At 46.2% G+C, this 17,263-nt stretch overlaps 2 protein-coding genes across 4 annotated transcripts in view; one reads left to right on the plus strand and one right to left on the minus strand.

The window, feature by feature from the left end:
- Positions 1 to 246: 246 nt before the first annotated feature.
- MRPL33 (mitochondrial ribosomal protein L33) lies at positions 247 to 12,778 on the plus strand. 2 transcript variants are annotated; one of them, XM_030557320.1, is made up of 4 exons: positions 247 to 404; positions 1,066 to 1,087; positions 9,863 to 9,969; positions 12,386 to 12,778. In XM_030557320.1, the coding sequence occupies exons 1-4, from the start codon at positions 329 to 331 to the stop codon at positions 12,433 to 12,435; spliced, it is 255 nt and encodes an 84-aa protein (XP_030413180.1). In that variant the 5' UTR covers positions 247 to 328; the 3' UTR covers positions 12,436 to 12,778. The 2 variants fall into 2 exon arrangements, with proteins under 2 accessions (XP_030413180.1, XP_030413181.1); XM_030557321.1 differs by lacking the exon at positions 247 to 404 and adding an exon at positions 638 to 906.
- Positions 12,624 to 17,263, minus strand: part of RBKS (ribokinase) — a 112,139-nt gene continuing 107,499 nt past the window's right edge. For both annotated transcript variants that reach the window (XM_030557318.1, XM_030557319.1), the window contains one exon: positions 12,624 to 14,162. In XM_030557318.1, coding sequence (XP_030413178.1) covers positions 13,989 to 14,162 — 174 coding nt within the window. In that variant the 3' untranslated portion in view covers positions 12,624 to 13,988. The remainder of the gene's footprint in view (positions 14,163 to 17,263) is intronic.

Here is a 17,263-nt window from a genome sequence, read left to right on the forward strand (position 1 = left end):
GTTTCTCCAGAAAGCGCAGCTATTGCCAGGCCTCCCAAGGCACTGCCCTGCTGCTGCTGCCTTCCCCCAAGCCAGGAGGTATCTGTAAGGAGACACTGACTCCCCCCCCCCCATGGCAAGCGCCGTCCTTGTGTCTGTACAGCACCTAGCACAGCAGCGCCCAGGCCCAACCCCCAGATAACTACCAAGCTACAAAGGCCTAGACGCACTGGGGGCCGAGTGGGGACTTACAGGAAGCGACCGCGTCCGCTCACAGGGCGGGGCTTTATCGTCCCCAGCCCCGCCCGGCCGCTCTGGAGTGCCCCGGAAGCGGTTGCGGCGGCGCTGTATGTCCCTGGAGCTGGCCGGAGGGGTAGCGGGGTCTCGCGGCGGAGTCGGCGCCATGTTCCTGACAGTGGCTGCCTGTGAGTGAGGAAGGGGGTCCGGCTCCGCGCCGCTGCTGTTAGCTTAGGCGGCGGGGGAGGAGCGAGGGGCAGCGGGAGGAGACTGGGGCCTAACGGTGTCAGGGACGCGCTAGGGCCCAGCCCGGGCCGCGGCTCCTCCCCCACCGGCACTACATCTCCCGGCGGGCACTGCGGCGCCACCTGGGACTACATATCCCGGCGGGCAGCGCGCCCCGGCACCACGTGGCCCCCTCGAGTCAGACAGGACGCGCTGTGGTGCGAGGCTCTGCACCCATATTAGCTGGCGAGCGTCCCCGCTCTTCCCCCCCCGCTGTAGGGGGCACTGGGTCGGGCCCAAGGGGGGGTCATGGCGGGCAGTGACTGCGTTGCGCTGGTCCCTGCTTTGATTGCTGCATGCTCCTGGGCGCTCCCCACAGTGACCCTGACAAACTAAAACCCACAAGATGAGATGAGATGATGGGGGAAATAAAGCTGGATGTTTGGCATAGCCTGCCTATACAAGGCAAGAGGAATCTCCTTTACCACTGTGATTGTCTTTGCCAGGAGGGCAACTTTTATGCAAAGCTGTAATAATTTGTATATGTTAATAGTTAAAAGAAAATGAGATGGTAACATAACTTTCTTTCTTTTTCTTCCCCTCATCATTGTGCTTCAAAAACAGTGGCCAAAAAAGCCAAATCCAAGTAAGTGACATTTTACTGGTTTGAACTATTGCAAGCAATCTGCTTCCCACAGTTGCATCCTACAATGACATACAAATATGGGCTTCTTGCAGAATCTCTGAATGTACACAAAGTGGTTCTTCATCCTAGGAGCCAGACTGCATCTCCTTTGCACATATATCTCACCCCCATTCTCTGGAATGGGAGGTCTGCATGAAGGGCATTCCCCAGGGTTAGATTCTACATGGAGATAGCATTGGGGAGTGGATGACCCTTTTTGGGTGGAGGCAGGATCTGGCAAGGTGCACATCAGTGAAGTAGTCCTGGAAGAATTATTTGTGTACATTCTAGAACTCGGGGGCTGTGCTGCTTTTCCTGTAGGATCGTCTCTGTGGTGGGGATCTAATTTTAATGGAGTTTCTGAAGGCAGCTGTAGCAGAGGGATCCCTGGCAGTGGAGCTCCAGAAAACTAGGTGAGACAGTGCAGAAGCACAGGGCCTCCATGCGCATGGTCCATTTCCCCTGGGTGACCTGAGAGGGTTGAGTCCAACGATGACGCCATAGCAACTCTCTTCCCTGAACAGTACAATTAGAGAGAAACTCTCTGAGGGATCCTCATAGTCACATACTTGCCTCATTCATCAAGAGGGGGCAATCTGGATGCGTATGTGGTCAGTTTTGATCTCTGTGGGGTCAGGCTAATGCGTGTGGTGTTTTTATCAGCATTACCTTCCTAGTAAAGTATAGAGTGGTTCCCTGAACTTCTATAGCTGTTGTGTATAATGATCATAAAACAGTTGCTTGTCTGCTTTGCTGAACAAGTTTCAAGGTGGATGCCATCATTTTCAGTTAATAAAATAACTTGTTATAGCAGGCAAAGTTCTAACACATTCTCCCTCTGGATTGGGAGTGCAGCAGAGACACAGTTCTAAGCACCTGGCCCCTCTCTTTAGCCCTGCTCAAGAATGGTGTTAATGGGCTGTGGGGGAAGATAGATCTGGATCCAATGGGCTAAAAGGAAGATTGGCACAATTTGGGGCTGGGAAGGAAATAAAGGACTCAGAAAAATTTGCCCTTGCTCCCCCGAAAGTGAGGAAACAAGACCGAATAAAAATATATATATGAAGGGTGAACAATTATGGCCAAAATTTGTATTTGTAAAGTATTCAGACAAGTCTAAGAGGCTAAAGTGATAGAGAAGCTCTGTCATTGTTGAAGTACTGTCATTAAAACATCCCTGCCGTTTCCCCTGGTTCTCAGAAGGTGCATTCCTGCATGGATCTGTAATAGTTTGTGCTGCAAAGCTCTGGAAAGAGGACCTCCTGGCATGCTTCTTGTTGAAGATTTAAAAATCATCCCCAAATGAAGCTGATGCCAAGCACCCGCTGGGTTTGAAGTGTCTCTCCTCTCATGGTGTTTCTGTGGAATTGTCAGGGCCTGACATTCAAAGTGCAGTTTTAAAGTACGTGCCCAATAGAAAGTCTCAGTTTGACACCAGCCTTAATAGTAATTATGTTCTGCCATCATCCCCTCCCACCAATGAACAGTGAAGGGTGAAGTTTTCTCAAGGAGGAGGTATAAATACAATTAATTTCACTAACCTAAAAGCATTCTGTGGCTTTTTTTCTTGTATGCCTCCCCTTTTTATTCTGTCTTTGTGTTGTTCCTTCTTCATTAAGAAATGAAATTTATTTTCAAAACCAAGTGTTTCTCTTTTTGGTTTTGTGTTCTCTTCCCTTCTTTCTTCATCATTTTACTGGTCCTCCTCTGGCCCCTTTGCTTTTCCTTCTTCAGTCTCTTCTCTAGATTTTCTCCCTTCTTGTTCTGTCTACACCTCACTAGACCATCTGGCTTGGGTTACCCAATTAAGTTGGAAATTTTCATAACTAAGTGTCTTACTCAAAAAGAACCTGCCCTCAGACATGTACCAAATAGGAGTTTCAGACTCTGGTTGTACTGATGTCAGTGGGCTAGAAAGAGGAAACTGACCAGATGGCATTTGAGGAAGTGGGAGAGGTATGGGGAAGGAGTCCTCTATGTGGCTACAGGTGCTGTGCCTGACACCTGTAGTGGGTGTACAGGAGATAACAGAAAACTGGGACATTCGCTGGGTCTTTTAGCTCAGGGAAGTCTAGTGGTTACCCTTCATGGGCGGGGCAGAGAGGGATTGAGAGGAAACCAAAAACCCTTCATGTAAAACTAGACTTTAAATCAGACCAGGCAAAGCCATATGTACTGTATATGCTGTTGGGAGTGACATTGCCTAGTGAGCAAATAGGGTTTTCTCTGTTTAAAGGGATCATATTGTCTGTAAGCCAGGAAATTGAATGTGGTTTCTACCTGCAGTGCTTCCTTCAAATCATTTCATTGCAATGGAAAAGGAGAGATCAGCACTGGAGAAATGGTCAAGGAGCTTGACCCTCCTTCCCTAATTTCCAGATGCCCTGAGATCCTGGGGAATACCAGAAAGCTGGCAGTACTTATGGATTTGCAGGGAGGCTCAGTTGCCTTCACATGATACTCCAATTTCTCCTCTTCTCCGCTCTACAATACATGGCTGCTGCCCCAACTCCCACTGAGTTAGCATCATCTAGGGGTTTGAGAGGGCATGATGCTGTGAAGAGTTACCATCCCACCAATCTTGCCGCCTCTTGACCTATTTCTGTGGCATACCATGCTGAGGAGCTCTGCTTTCCCTTTTTGTATGCCCCTCACTCCATCTGTATAATGCTAGTGCAAGTGGAGGAGACAGTTGGGCTCTGTGTTCTGAGGGTACGTCTGCACTACGGGATTATTCCGATTTTACATAAACCGGTTTTGTAAAACAGATTGTATAAAGTCGAGTGCACGCGGCCACACTAAGCAGCAAAGAATCCTGTGGCACCTTATAGACTAACAGACGTTTTGGAGCATGAGCTTTCGTGGGTGAATACCCACTTCCTCAGATGCATGTAATGGAAATATCCAGGGGCAGGTATATATATGTGTGCTAGCAAGCAAGCTAGAGATAACGAGGTCAGTTCAATCAGGGGGGATGAGGCCCTGTTCTAGCAGTTGAGGTGTGAAAACCAAGAGAGGAGAAACTGGTTCTGTAATTGGCAAGCCATTCACAGTCTTTGTTCAATCCTGAGCTGATGGTGTCAAATTTGCAGATGAACTGAAGCTCAGCAGTTTCTCTTTGAAGTCTGGTCCTGAAGTTTTTTTGCTGCAGGATGGCCACCTTAAGGTCTGCTATAGTGTGGCCAGGGAGGTTGAAGTGCTCTCCTACAGGTTTTTGTATATTGCCATTCCTAATGTCTGATTTGTGTCCATTTATCCTTTTCCGTAGAGACTGTCCAGTTTGGCCGATGTACATAGCAGAGGGGCATTGCTGGCATATGATGGCGTATATTACATTGGTGGATGTGCAGGTGAATGAACCAGTGATGGTGTGGCTGATCTGGTTAGGTCCTGTGATGGTGTCGCTGGTGTAGATATGTGGGCAGAGTTGGCATCGAGGTTTGTTGCATGGATTGGTTCCTGAGCTAGAGTTATTATGGTGTGGTGTGCAGTTACTGGTGAGAATATGTTTCAGGTTGGCAGGTTGTCTGTGGGCAAGGATTGGCCTGCCACCCAAGGCCTGTGAAAGTGTGGGATCATTGTCCAGGATGGGTTGTAGATCCTTGATGATGCGTTGGAGGGGCTTTAGCTGGGGGCTGTATGTGATGGCCAGTGGAGTCCTGTTGGTTTCTCTCTTGGGTTTGTCTTGCAGTAGGAGGCTTCTGGGTACACGTCTGGCTCTGTTGATCTGTTTCCTTATTTCCTCGTGTGGGTATTGTAGTTTTGAGAATGCTTGGTGGAGATTTTGTAGGTGTTGGTCTCTGTCTGAGGGGTCAGAGCAGATGCGGTTGTACCTCAGTGCCTGGCTGTAGACAATGGATCGTGTGATGTGCCCGGGATGGAAGCTGGAGGCATGAAGGTAGGCATAGCGGTCGGTGGGTTTTCGATATAGGGTGGTGTTAATGTGACCATCACTTATTTGCACCGTGGTGTCAAGAAAGTGGACCTCCCGTGTAGATTGGTCCAGGCTGAGGTTGATGGTGGGGTGGAAGCTGTTGAAATCATGGTGGAATTTTTCCAGAGTCTCCTTCCCATGGGTCCAGATGATGAAGATGTCATCAATGTAGCGTAGGTAGAGAAGAGGTGTGAGTGGACGAGAGCTGAGGAAGCGTTGTTCCAAGTCGGCCATGAAGATATTGGCATATTGTGGGGCCATGCGGGTGCCCATAGCAGTGCCGCTGATTTGGAGATATATATTGTCATCAAATTTGAAATAGTTGTGTGTAAGTATAAAGGCACAGAGCTCGGCAGCCAGTTGTGCTGTGGCATCATCAGGGATAGTATTCCTGACAGCTTGTATTCCATCTGTGTGTGGGATGTTTGTGTAGAGAGCCTCTACATCCATGGTGGCTAGGATGGTGTTTTCTGGGAGGTCACCAATGCATTGTAGTTTCCTCAGGAAATCAGTGGTGTCACGGAGATAGCTGGGAGTGCTGGTGGCATAGGGTCTGAGTAGAGAGTCCATATATCCAGACAGTCCTTCAGTGAGAGTGCCAATGCCCGAGATGATGGGGCGTCCAGGATTGCCAGGTTTGTGGATCTTGGGTAGTAGATAGAATAACCCTGGTCGGGGCTCTAGGGGTATGTTGATTTCTTCTGGTGTTAGTGTAGGGAGTGTCCTGAGTAGATGCTGTAGTTTCTTAGTGTATTCCTCAGTGGGATCTGAGGGAAGTGGCCTGTAGAATTTGGTATTGGAGAGTTGTCTGGCTGCCTCCTTTTGATAGTCAGACCTGTTCATGATGACAACGGCACCTCCTTTATCAGCCTCTTTGATGATAATGTCAGGGTGGTTTCTGAGGCTGTGGATGGCATTGCGTTCTGCACGACTTAGGTTGTGAGGCAAGCGATGTTGTTGTTCCACGATTTCTGCCTGTGCACGCCGGCGGAAGCATTCAATGTATAGGTCCAGGCTGTCATTTCGACCCTCAGGAGGAGTCCATGTGGAGTTCTTTTTCTTGTGCTGTTGGTGGGAGGGCACCCATGTATCAGTGCACTGTTCAGTGTAGTCCTGGAAGTATTCTTTGAGTCGGAGACGGCGAAAGTAGGCTTCCAGATCGCCACAGAACTGTATCATGTTGGTGGGGGTGGCAGGGCAGAAAGAGAGTCCCCGAGATAGGACAGACTTTTCTTCTGGGCTGAGTGTGTAGTTGGATAGATTGACGATATTGCTGGGTGGGTTAGGGGTACCACTGTTGTGGCCGCATGTGGCAGGTAGGAGTTTAGACAGCTTACAGTCCTTTTTCCTTTGAAGAGAGGTGAAGTGAGTAATGTAGATCTCCTGTCTTATTCTAGTGAAGTCCGTTTGTATAGAAGTTTGGTTATTAATGAGAGTCTCCAGGTTGGAGAGCTCTTTTTTGATGTTTTCCTGTTTGCTGTATAGGATGCTGATCAGGTGGTTCCTCAGTTTTTTTGATAGAGTATGACATAATCTCTCACTGTGGTCTGTGTAGTATGTAGATAGCAGTGGATTTTTTACCTTTAGTCCATTTGGTATGATGTCCATCCGTTTGCATTTGGAAAGGAAGATGATATCTGTCTGTATTTGTGCAAGTTTCTTCATGAGGTTGATGGATGAAGCACACTAAGCACATTAATTCAGCGGCATGCGTCCATGGTCCGAGGCTAGCGTCGATTTCCGGAGCGTTGCACTGTGGGTAGCTATTCCGTAGCTATCCCATAGTTCCCGCAGTATCCCCCGCCCCTTAGAATTCTGGGTTGAGAGCCCAGTGGCTGATGAGGCAAAAATCATTGTCACGGGTGGTTCTGGGTAAATGTTGTCAGTCATTCCTTCGGGAAAGCAACGGCAGACAATCATTTTGCGCCCTTTTTCCCTGGATTGCCTTGGCAGACGCAATAGCACGGCAACCATGGAGCCCGTTCAGCTTGTTTTTTTTACGGTCACCGTATGTGTACTGGATGCCACGGACAGAGGCGATACTCCAGCGCTACACAGCAGCATTCATTTGCTTTTGTGTGATAGCAGAGACGGTTATCAGTCGTTCTGTACCGTCTGCTGCTGGTGTAAATTGGCAATGAGATGACGGTTATCTGTCCTTCTGTACTGTCTGCTGCTATCATGGGTGCCCCTGGCTGAGATCGGCCGGGGGCGCAAAGGCAAAACTGGGAATGACTCCCCGAGTCAATCCCTCTTTATGGTTTCTAAAAATTGAGTCAGTCCTGCCTAGAATATGGGGCAAGTGTACTAGAGAAGCAGTGTATCAGACAGCACAGCTGCTCCGTGTCAGATCCCGCAGAAATGATGAGCTACATGCCATTCACGGGGGGTGCCCCTGCAACAACCCCACCTGTTGCTTCCCTCCTCCCCCAACCTTCCTGGGCTACCGTGGCAGTGTCCCCCCCATTTGTGTCATGAAGTTATAAAGAATGCAGGAATAAGAAACAGTGACTTGTTAGTGAGATAAAATGAGGGGGAGGCAGCCTCCTGGTGCTATGACAGTGCAGGCAGGACAGAATCTTTTCTTTACACAGGAAAGGGAGGAGCCTGATGGAGCTCAGCCCCCAGTTGCTATGATGAGGACGGTTACCAGCCGTTCTGTACCATCTACTGGGAATGACCGAGAATCATTCCTATTTTCACCCAGGCGCCCCCCAGCCAGCCTCACCTGAAGCCAGCCAGGAGCACTCACGGGTTGATAAGAAGGACGGCTACCAGTCCTACTGCACCGTCTGCCACCACGGAGGGGAGAGCAGCAGATACTGCTCTTCACTGCTGCAGCATCGCGTCTACCAGCAGCACTCAGTAGACAAAGGGTGACATTGAAAGAAGTCAAGAAACGATTTCTTTCCCTTTTCTTTCATGTGGGGGAGGGAGTAAATTGACGAGCTATTCCCTGAATCACGCCGGACAATGTGTTTGAACCTACAGGCATTGGGAGCTCAGCCAAGAATGCAAATACTTTTCGGAGACTGCTGGGGACTGTGGGATAGCTGGAGTCCTCAGTACCCCCTCCCTCCCTCCATGAGCGTCCGTTTGAGTCTCTGGCTTCCTGTTACGCTTGTCACGCAGCACTGTGCAGCCTGGAGATTTTTTTTCAAACGCTTTGGCATTTCATCTTCTGTAACAGAGCTTTGATAGAACAGATTTGTCTCCCCATACAGCGATCAGATCCAGTATCTTCCGTACGGTCCATGCTGGAGCTCTTTTTGGATTTGAGACTGCATTGCCACCCGTGCTGATAAGAGCTCCACGCTGGGCAAACAGGAAATGAAAATCAAAATTTCGCGGGGCTTTTCCTGTTTAGCTGGCCACTGCATCCGATTTCAGAGTGCTGTCCAGAGCGGTCGCAGTGGTGCACTGTGGGATACTTCCCGGAGGCCAATACCGTCAATTTGCGGCCACACTAACCCTAATCCAATATGGTAATACCAATTTTAGCGCTACTCCTCTCGTCGGGGAGGAGTACAGAAACAGATTTAAAGAGCCCTTTATATCGATATAAAGGGCCTTGTAGTGTGGACGGGTGCAGCGTTAAATCGGTGTAACGCTTCTAAAAGCGGTTTAAACGCGTAGTGTAGACCAGGCCTGAGATAGTGTATTGGCTATGACCTGGATGCCTTTAAATATGATCATCCTCCATTTCTTGTCTAAAAAGGATCCATACTAGGTCAGATGTATGTGGATCTTTTCTTTTCTGTCTTATTTCAGTATGGAAACTACTTCTCTTGGCCATGATCTATGTTCCATTCGATAGCAATTAACCTGAGACTGATGTTGAAATGTACAGTCCTGCTATGGACTCTGCACTCTAAAAGCATCATGATTTTAGTAGGGCGGTTTTCAAACCTCCCAACCCTTGGCCCATAGATTTCCCCCTCACTCCAAATGCCACTTTTCCTCTTAGGCTCCCTGAACCTCTCCCCTCTTTCAGATGAAGAGATTTTCTGCCTGTGCCCCTCCCAGTGTCCTTTCCAGGCAGAGTTCCTTGCTGTTCATGGATTTGCTGGTAGGAGGTTTTCATTAGAGCTGATCAAAATTTGGAATTTCTGTTTCATAGGAAAATTTGATATTTTGAAATTTCTTTGTTCTGATTTTGACCATGTCAGCAGAAGTAACGTGTATCGTGACACGGCATGGCAGGATATGACATGTTGTCTTATGCACTAATGCTATAGACATCATGAAATAACATAAAACTTATAGGTGGAGAAAAAAAAACTAAATTTCAAAATGAAAAATTAGTTTTGAAATGAAATTTTTAAAAAAAAATTCAAAATGAAATTTTCTGGGGGGGAGGGGAGAGGTTGTGTTGAAACACCTTTTTCCAAGAGAAAACTGTTCAGACAAAAGATTTCCGAACAGCTTTAGTGTGAATGTTTCAAGTTGCTTTCACTGCCTCTCTTATACTTGTCCTGTATGATGTTCCTGCTGGCCTGGGGAAAGAGACCAGGGTCTGCTCCTAGAACTTCATCTCCTGACCTACAGCACTTGTGCATCAGCATTGCTTAGCTGCACATTGGCAACATCTGTTGAAGTTGCAGTTGCTCATCACCTCTTGCGATCAAACCCATATAACAGCTAAATTTAGTATTTAACTGTCCCTTATAGGCACAAGTGGTGACATTAAATGTTTCAGTTCACTTAACTGCACACGTCAAAGGGGAATTTCTGCAATGGAGACATTGACTACCACTATATGCATCTGCCTTTGGCCATAATGATGTCTCTTGTCATTTCAGGTACATCCTTGTGAGGATGGTGAGTGCAGCAGGGACGGGCTACTGTTACAACATCAAGAGAGCCCGACTACAGGAGAAATTGGTCCTGCTGAAATATGATCCCATTGGTAAGAACTTAAGACATTACATGCTGTCTGGAACAGGCATACTTTCTCTTCAGTTGAATGTAACAGAATGTATCGAGTATAAGCAGAGTAATACTTAGCATTTCACATGCTCAAACCACTGTACTATTCCTTAAAATGTCCCAGTGCGGGAGGAGGTAATATTAATCCCATTTTACAGACTGTGGCACTGACACAATGAGGCAGTGACTTGCCCAAGTCCTCACAGCAAGACAGTGGTAGAGCTGAGATTAGAATTCATACATTCTACTTCTATGCTCAGTTTACTAGACACAGCTGTCTCGTAAGAAGCAGCAGTGACCTACACAGCTGCAGAGGAGTTTTAGGACATTTAAACCAGAAGAGCAGTAAACTCTCATCACGACGTCAAGATGAAATTTATTTAAAATATTTCTATTTTAAAAATGTCTAGTATAGAAATAAATGCAGATTCCCACGTTTGGAGAAAAGTTGCCCCACTCTTCTGCTGTGTTCCTCTGACCCTCACAACACTCTCCATCATTTAAAACCCGATTCATTGTAAATCATGGGTGTCAATAGCATTTGCCAAGAGTTAAAAATATTTTAAAAGGTGACTTAGAGTCTGAGTTTCTTGGGAAGGCACCAGTTTGTAACTAACATATTAAAGGCTGAGCTGGGGACATGCTAACCTGCTGTACCTCTTAAAATAGCCTAGGAGAGTTAAGTCAGTACAGATCCCAGCTACCTCCTGCAAAACACCTGATAATCTGGTAGTTAACTAGGGTATAATTTAAAAAATCATGTTGCTCTGAGTATGTAATATAACCATTTGGCTGATAGTCATATGGGATATTATCTTCAGTGCAGTCTTGGTGGAAGATTAACACTGATGTTCTCTGTTGACTTAAGAATGCAGGAGTCTGATGCCTGTGGAGAGAGGCTCCTGGAGATACAAGCTGATTTAATCAAAATCTTCTAAAACTATTTGTATTGGCAGAAACTGAATTTCATGTGCAAGGGAAAGCCTTAGATCAAGCAGTGGTGGGATTCATTTCCTGTGTTGGAAAACAAGTGTCTTAATTTCATATTAACTTCATTGCTTCAGAACATTCCACAATTTCCCCCCCCCCCCACTAAGCACACTATCCAGTTTGTGTGCAATGTGCTACAGAGCAGCACTCCCAGCCTAGCAGGAGTTTGGTGGCAGAATAACCTGATGCAACCCATAGAATAGAAATGGGAAGTAGCTTGGAATGGCCTGGGGTTCACATTTGGTGGAGGGGGTTAAATTCCTATAGCCTATACCAGAGGGAAAGTGAGACACCGAGGCACGTGTGAAAGGCAGGTAAACGTGAGTCTGGCCATCCATGGATGTCACATACAACATTAGATGTACTTTCTGTCTGTATGCACTTACACAAAAAACAGTGACGTGAATTTCATAAACAATGGGACCTGCATATAGGGAACTTTAGATAGAGATAGAAAGTCCCAGATTGTTGCAGTGCATAATGTAAAGGCTTCAGTCACAACGAGGCTGTGATATGTTGGAGAAATGACTTCAATCACAGATTATTAGGGTTGGAAGGGACCTCAGGAGATCATCTAGTCCAACCCCCTGCTCAAAGCAAGAACAATCCCCAAATCCTTATATGGCCCCCTCACGGATTGAACTCAAAGGATTTTGTTTTCCAATCTGGCAAATCCTCTCCTTTTGTTAAGCCAGGCATCTTTATGGCCCACTATCTCTGTGGTGTACAGTGTTACCCCTACATAGTTCTCAGTGTTAAGTGACTAAAATTCATGTTAAACTGAAAGGTGATTGCACAAACGGCACTGTAGTTTGCCATGCTCATTCTCTCATAGTAACTTCCATATCACATGTGCGCAGTTTAGAAGTAAAATGATTTTCCTAACTTCAGGTTGAGAACTTACAATCCAGCTCAGTTTGTAGTTCACTCATCACTTGTAATAAAGATTCTACTGTTGGTCCTTAAAAGAGGATTCTGTTGATGATATGCGAGGCAGATTAGAATTCAGTTTACTCTCCCATAGCTGTCTGGACTCGGCAGCGCTAAGACAAATAGAAAAGCCGTAAAAACCTTTCTTTGTCCCTATGCAGAGCAGACTGACTCCAAATAGACATGGTGAGCAGCTGTTGAGTGAAAAGGTTCCATTTTCACAGTCACTTAAATCCTAATGTTTGTCCCTCATGGGGTGAAATAGACACCTGTATACGAAAAGTTACAAGTTGTAAAATGAATGCAGTGCTAAAAGTCCTTTTAAAAGCAGGTTGGCCAACAGTGGCACTGAGCCAGTAATCATTCAGTCAGTATTTGTTTAAGCATTGAGGCCAGCAGGAGGTGGGTGTGTGGATTTTTTTTTCTTGTAAATCCTAACACTTGAACTTCTCTACCAAGTTGCTTTCTCTCCACAGTGAACCAACGTGTTCTCTTCACAGAGAAGAGAAAAATACGTTCCATCTGAACAACGCCTTGTAAATGGACTTGTTTTATATGTCATTTGGACTCGGGGGAATGCTGCTTCTGAAATCCTGCAGCATGTGCTAAAAAGAGAGGAAACAGACTCGAACAATGCCTCCTGTGATTTGAAGGCTGTTGTGAATGAGAACAATGTAGAGAGAGAAAAGTCTTAGTGTCTGGACATAGATCATCGCATCAACATTTATTTATCCTTTGAGTTATTTTTACAGTCCTCAATAAAAAATTAAAATAGCAGATCCCATTGTCTGTGTTTTCCATTGTGAAACTGGCTGTAATTGTCAAAGAAACTGACTATTGTTTAACATGGCAATAAAAAATTAACATTTTCTGCAAGAGAACTTCAGTGGAAGGGTTGCTAGAGGCATTCTAAACCACAATCCACAGATGAAACCGTAGGACCACCAGTGTTTCAGAGCGTATAGTAGAGGTGGGAAGAAGAAATACAAGTAGTTAAGTGACCTGTAGAGCTAAAAGCTGCTGCCTTTGAAGCCAGTGGCAAAACTCCCGTGAGATCAGGATTTGACCCATACAAAATAGAGCTTTTTATCAAGCCCATGTATGTAGGACTTATTTTTCACATCTGAATTTTTGCCTGAATTGGCACACAGTAGATGTCTAAGCCAGCTTTTTGACTAGTGCTTTGTGGCTGATGATTTTGTTCTTTAAATAATTAGTTTATTTGTGTTTCTGGCCAAATAAGACTGACTAGGCATCTTGGCATGTGTTTCCCTGGAACACTAAACAGCTAATGAACTGATATGTACATCTAACTCACCTGAGGGCTTTATCAGCAGCTTGCCCAGAACCAGAAAACCTCACTTAATGGACACAGTATGGAGCCTACGGCAGCCATCATGCAATAGAGAAACATAACCAGCAGATGGTGCAGGACCCAGTATGCAGTGCTTCAGTGTGATCGGAGTGGACTGTGGATGAGCTGGAACTTCGCATGCTGGTATGCGTCGTCTCCAGACAGTTGATGAGTCTCACTTTGGGCTAAGGCACTTGCTGCAGAGAGTGAGGACAATAGGAATTTGGTTGAAAACTCAAAGCTAACTATAATTCACATTTCACTAGTGATATCCCTGGTTGGCAGATGTGAAACTTGATCAAAATCAAGGAGAGTCTTAATTAGTGGAGAGCACAGCAAAGTCTGTGGAGGCCACTGAATTTCAGAGCTCAGTTATCCCTACCCATATTGTGGAATGTCTCTTTAGTTTATAGACATGAGTTTGCGGAGTGAAATGTTGAACACATTGACTACTAAGTTTTGCCATTAGAGTAATGTTCTGCACAGTGTGTAGGGCAAGGGACAGATCCACAGTATTTTGCTGGAATGAAAGAGTGCAACCCAATTGCTCTACTATAGACCAGAGTCCTAGCAGGAAATCAATGATTGAGAAGGGAGTAAAGACTTCCCTGCTCTCTAAGTACCTGGAATCTCTTGGGGGGAAAAAAAGTTTGCCTTTGCCCAATCAGAACTCCCTTCCCTGGGATATTGTACAATCAGCTCATGCAGATGTCTGACACCACAAGTTAGAAAAGATCCTGGGGCAGGTCCTTCCTGTAGGGATAGGAAGACTGCGTCCCTGATGCCTGGACGCTCACTGATGCAATGAAGTTTGACTTCCTGATCACTTCTTCCATGGATAGATTGGGATAGCAAGCCATGAAGAAAGCCAGTGCGCCCACAAAACTATCGCCAGCCCCCTAAGATGAAAGAAACACACAAAGTTAGGCAGATTCCTGCACAAGAACACAGTTCAGCTGCATTTACCATAATGCAAAGGTTGCCTTTTAATGCAACAGGAAATCCTGCAAGGCCAGGAGCTGAACTGGATTTGTCTTTTTCTCCATTTCTAATTTCTATGAAATTCCAAAACACAAGGTTGCTGCCACAACATTAACTCTTTCCCCCATCCCTCCGACACATTAGGGCACACAATATATCATACCTTACATATTAGAAGAGAAAACAGGACTATAAACACACACCAGTGCAATGAGGTTGAGTTACCAGGCTGGCAGCAACTTTTGCTTTTGAAATTTCCTGTCATTGGAGTGTCTGATTTTGATTTCTCAACCTGAATGTTGCACGAATGCCATTGTCCCCTCTTTATTTAACTTCTGTTTTTCTATAAAAGTGGGCGGGCGGGGGGAGAGTGGGGAGAAGGTGAAGAAATTAAGCTGTGTGGCTTGTAAATTCCTACTTGCAGAATGATGCAGCAACCAGCTGTCTTTAACTGTGAAATGCCCATAACTGAAGCTCCATACGCTGCATAAATTGCTTCCCTTGCTTTAATCCCTAGGGTAGAGTTGTTCAAACTGTGGGTCGTGACCCAGAACTCAGTCTGGAATGGAAGGGACTCGGTCGCGGCAGCCCTGGTCAGCACCTTCGGCTGGGCTATTAAAAGTCCTGTTGGCGGTGCTGCCCAGCTTAGGCAGGCTAGTGCCTACCTTTCTGACACCATGCTGTGCCCCGGATGCAGCCAGCAGCGGGGCCACAGGACTCTGCGTGCTGCCTCTACTCTGAGCACTGGCACGGGCCAATGGGCGCTGGGGGTGGGTGAGGCGGTGCTTGCTTGCGCGCCTCCACCTAAGAGCCAGACCTGCCGCTGGCCGCTTCTGGGGCGCAGCACAGTCCGCGGTGCCAGGACAGGTGGGAAGCCTGCCTCTGCACCCCAGCTGCACTGCTTACCAGGAGCCATCGGAGGTAAGTCCACACCCCAACCCTGCATCCCAGCCCTGAGCCCTAACAAACCTGAAACCCCTTCCTGCACCCTAGAGCCTGCACTCAGAACCCTGACCTCCTCCTGCACCCCAGGCCAGAGGCCCTCCTATACCCCAAACCGCTCATCCCCAGCTCCGTTGGGTCACGGACATCAACAATTTTCTTCAACTAGGTCCCCAGAAAAGAAGTTTGAAAACTACTGCCCTGGGGACAAATCCTGGCCCAAGCCTGCGTAGAGAGGAGTGCAGAGGGGAACGCCACAGGGGCCTGAAAAGGGAGGAGTGGCTTTCTAAGCCAGACTGTAGTAGCCTATCTCCGCATTTACCACTCTCTACTCTCTCATGGAAGCAAAGAGTGGTGTAGCTGACCCACCCACTCTGTGTCCACATCCCTATGAGCTAGGGTGACCAGATAGCAAATGTGAAAAATCGGGACAGGGTGTGGGAGGTAATAGGAGCCCATATAAAAAAAGCCCAAAATATCAGGACTGTCCCTATAAAATCAGGACATCTGGTCACTCTATTATGAGTCCCCAGGTAGTTGAGGTGGGGTTTCTTCCATGCCCCAACTCATCTTCCTGGAAATGGCACTGGTTTTGCTGGGAACAGCAGGGGATGGAATGCCTTTACTTGAGTGCTTTTGGTAACAACTTGTTTGTGGAGATTCAGATCCCCACACTGTCCTAAACCACACAAATGTTGCATCACCAGTTAACTGTTAAAACATTGCGCAATATTTTTGTTCCAAACCTGGCTTGATTTCTGAGGCCTCTATCCTTAAAACTTTTGCTGGTATAACAACGTTGGTTGGGGGGGGTGAGATTTTTAATAACTTTTTATACCAGCAAAAGTTCTAGGCAAAATGCATTTATATTGGCCAAAAAAAGGTTTCTTTTTTCCCAAAATAACTCATTTTAGGGAACTGGTATAGATTTCAGGTTCAGGCAAAAGCACTCTTTTGCCAGTATAAACTGCACTTACACTAGAAGGGTTTACCTACACAGCACTAGTGTAGACTGGGTGTAAGTCTGTGAGACAAGGGTGAAGCTTCTGGCTTCAGCTACTTGAGGTACGTGAACACAGTTTCTGAGAGGAAATTTGAGATAGGAAATGTGGTTTGTTTGTTTTTTCCACACTCTAAAGGTTGAAACTATTTTGCTCCAGATCAGGAAATTAAAAAAAAAAATCACCTTTGTGTTGAGACTGCCAATGGAAAATACCGCCCCAGTAGAAAAGTTTGTCAAGTTATCACAACTGGAAAGGGGGGCTAGACTGGCAGTTGGGGTAATCCCTAATGCCAGAGTAACATGAACGGGGGCTGGGGAGAGGGGGCTTCAGCAAAGTGCTAGTTGGCAGTGAATGTTCCAGACAAGCATCTTTTCCTAAGTAAAGCCCCTGGCTTACCCTGCATCTTGGTCACCTCTGTCCTGCCTTACTCTTAAGTATCTGCAGTCAGCGCAATGTAGAACTGGAGTCTGGTAATAGCAAAAGCTAGTAAAAGTTACACTTTACAATGTAAACAAAGCCCCTGCTTGAGTCAACAATATTTGAACATACACCTGCCTGATTAAGGTTTTGTCACTTTTTGTTCTGCCTCAGTTCCTCTATTTTGACTGCAATGGCAGGTGGAACAGAAACAGGTGATTATTGTTAATTCTACATCTTGTTTTCATTCATACTGCCGTGCTATGGGGAAATGGTAACATTTAAAGTCATCATTCTTACGAAGTGAACACTTGGGTAATGCAGCTTGTCACCTGAGCATTTTAATGAAGAGCCCTCAGACCATCTAGTGTCAACTGGCCACCTCACATACGGAGCATCAATCCTCTAATTATCTCTACCATACATTAGGGCAGTGATACTCTGCCTGAAGCTTGTGAGCCACAAGTGGCTCTTTGCAGCACGTGATATTAAAGCACTGTGTGATTTAATTATCAACCAATCAGGATGCTTTTATTATGTTATTAACCAACTGTAGTTGATAAAATAATAATAGTCATTTTGCTGTGAGAATATACAGCAAAATGACTATTAGTCATATGGTTTAAATATGAATATATGGTACTACAGTAAATGAA

Source organism: Gopherus evgoodei, chromosome 3 (genome assembly GCF_007399415.2).
Source record: "Gopherus evgoodei ecotype Sinaloan lineage chromosome 3, rGopEvg1_v1.p, whole genome shotgun sequence".
Classification (NCBI taxonomy): domain Eukaryota; kingdom Metazoa; phylum Chordata; order Testudines; family Testudinidae; genus Gopherus; species Gopherus evgoodei.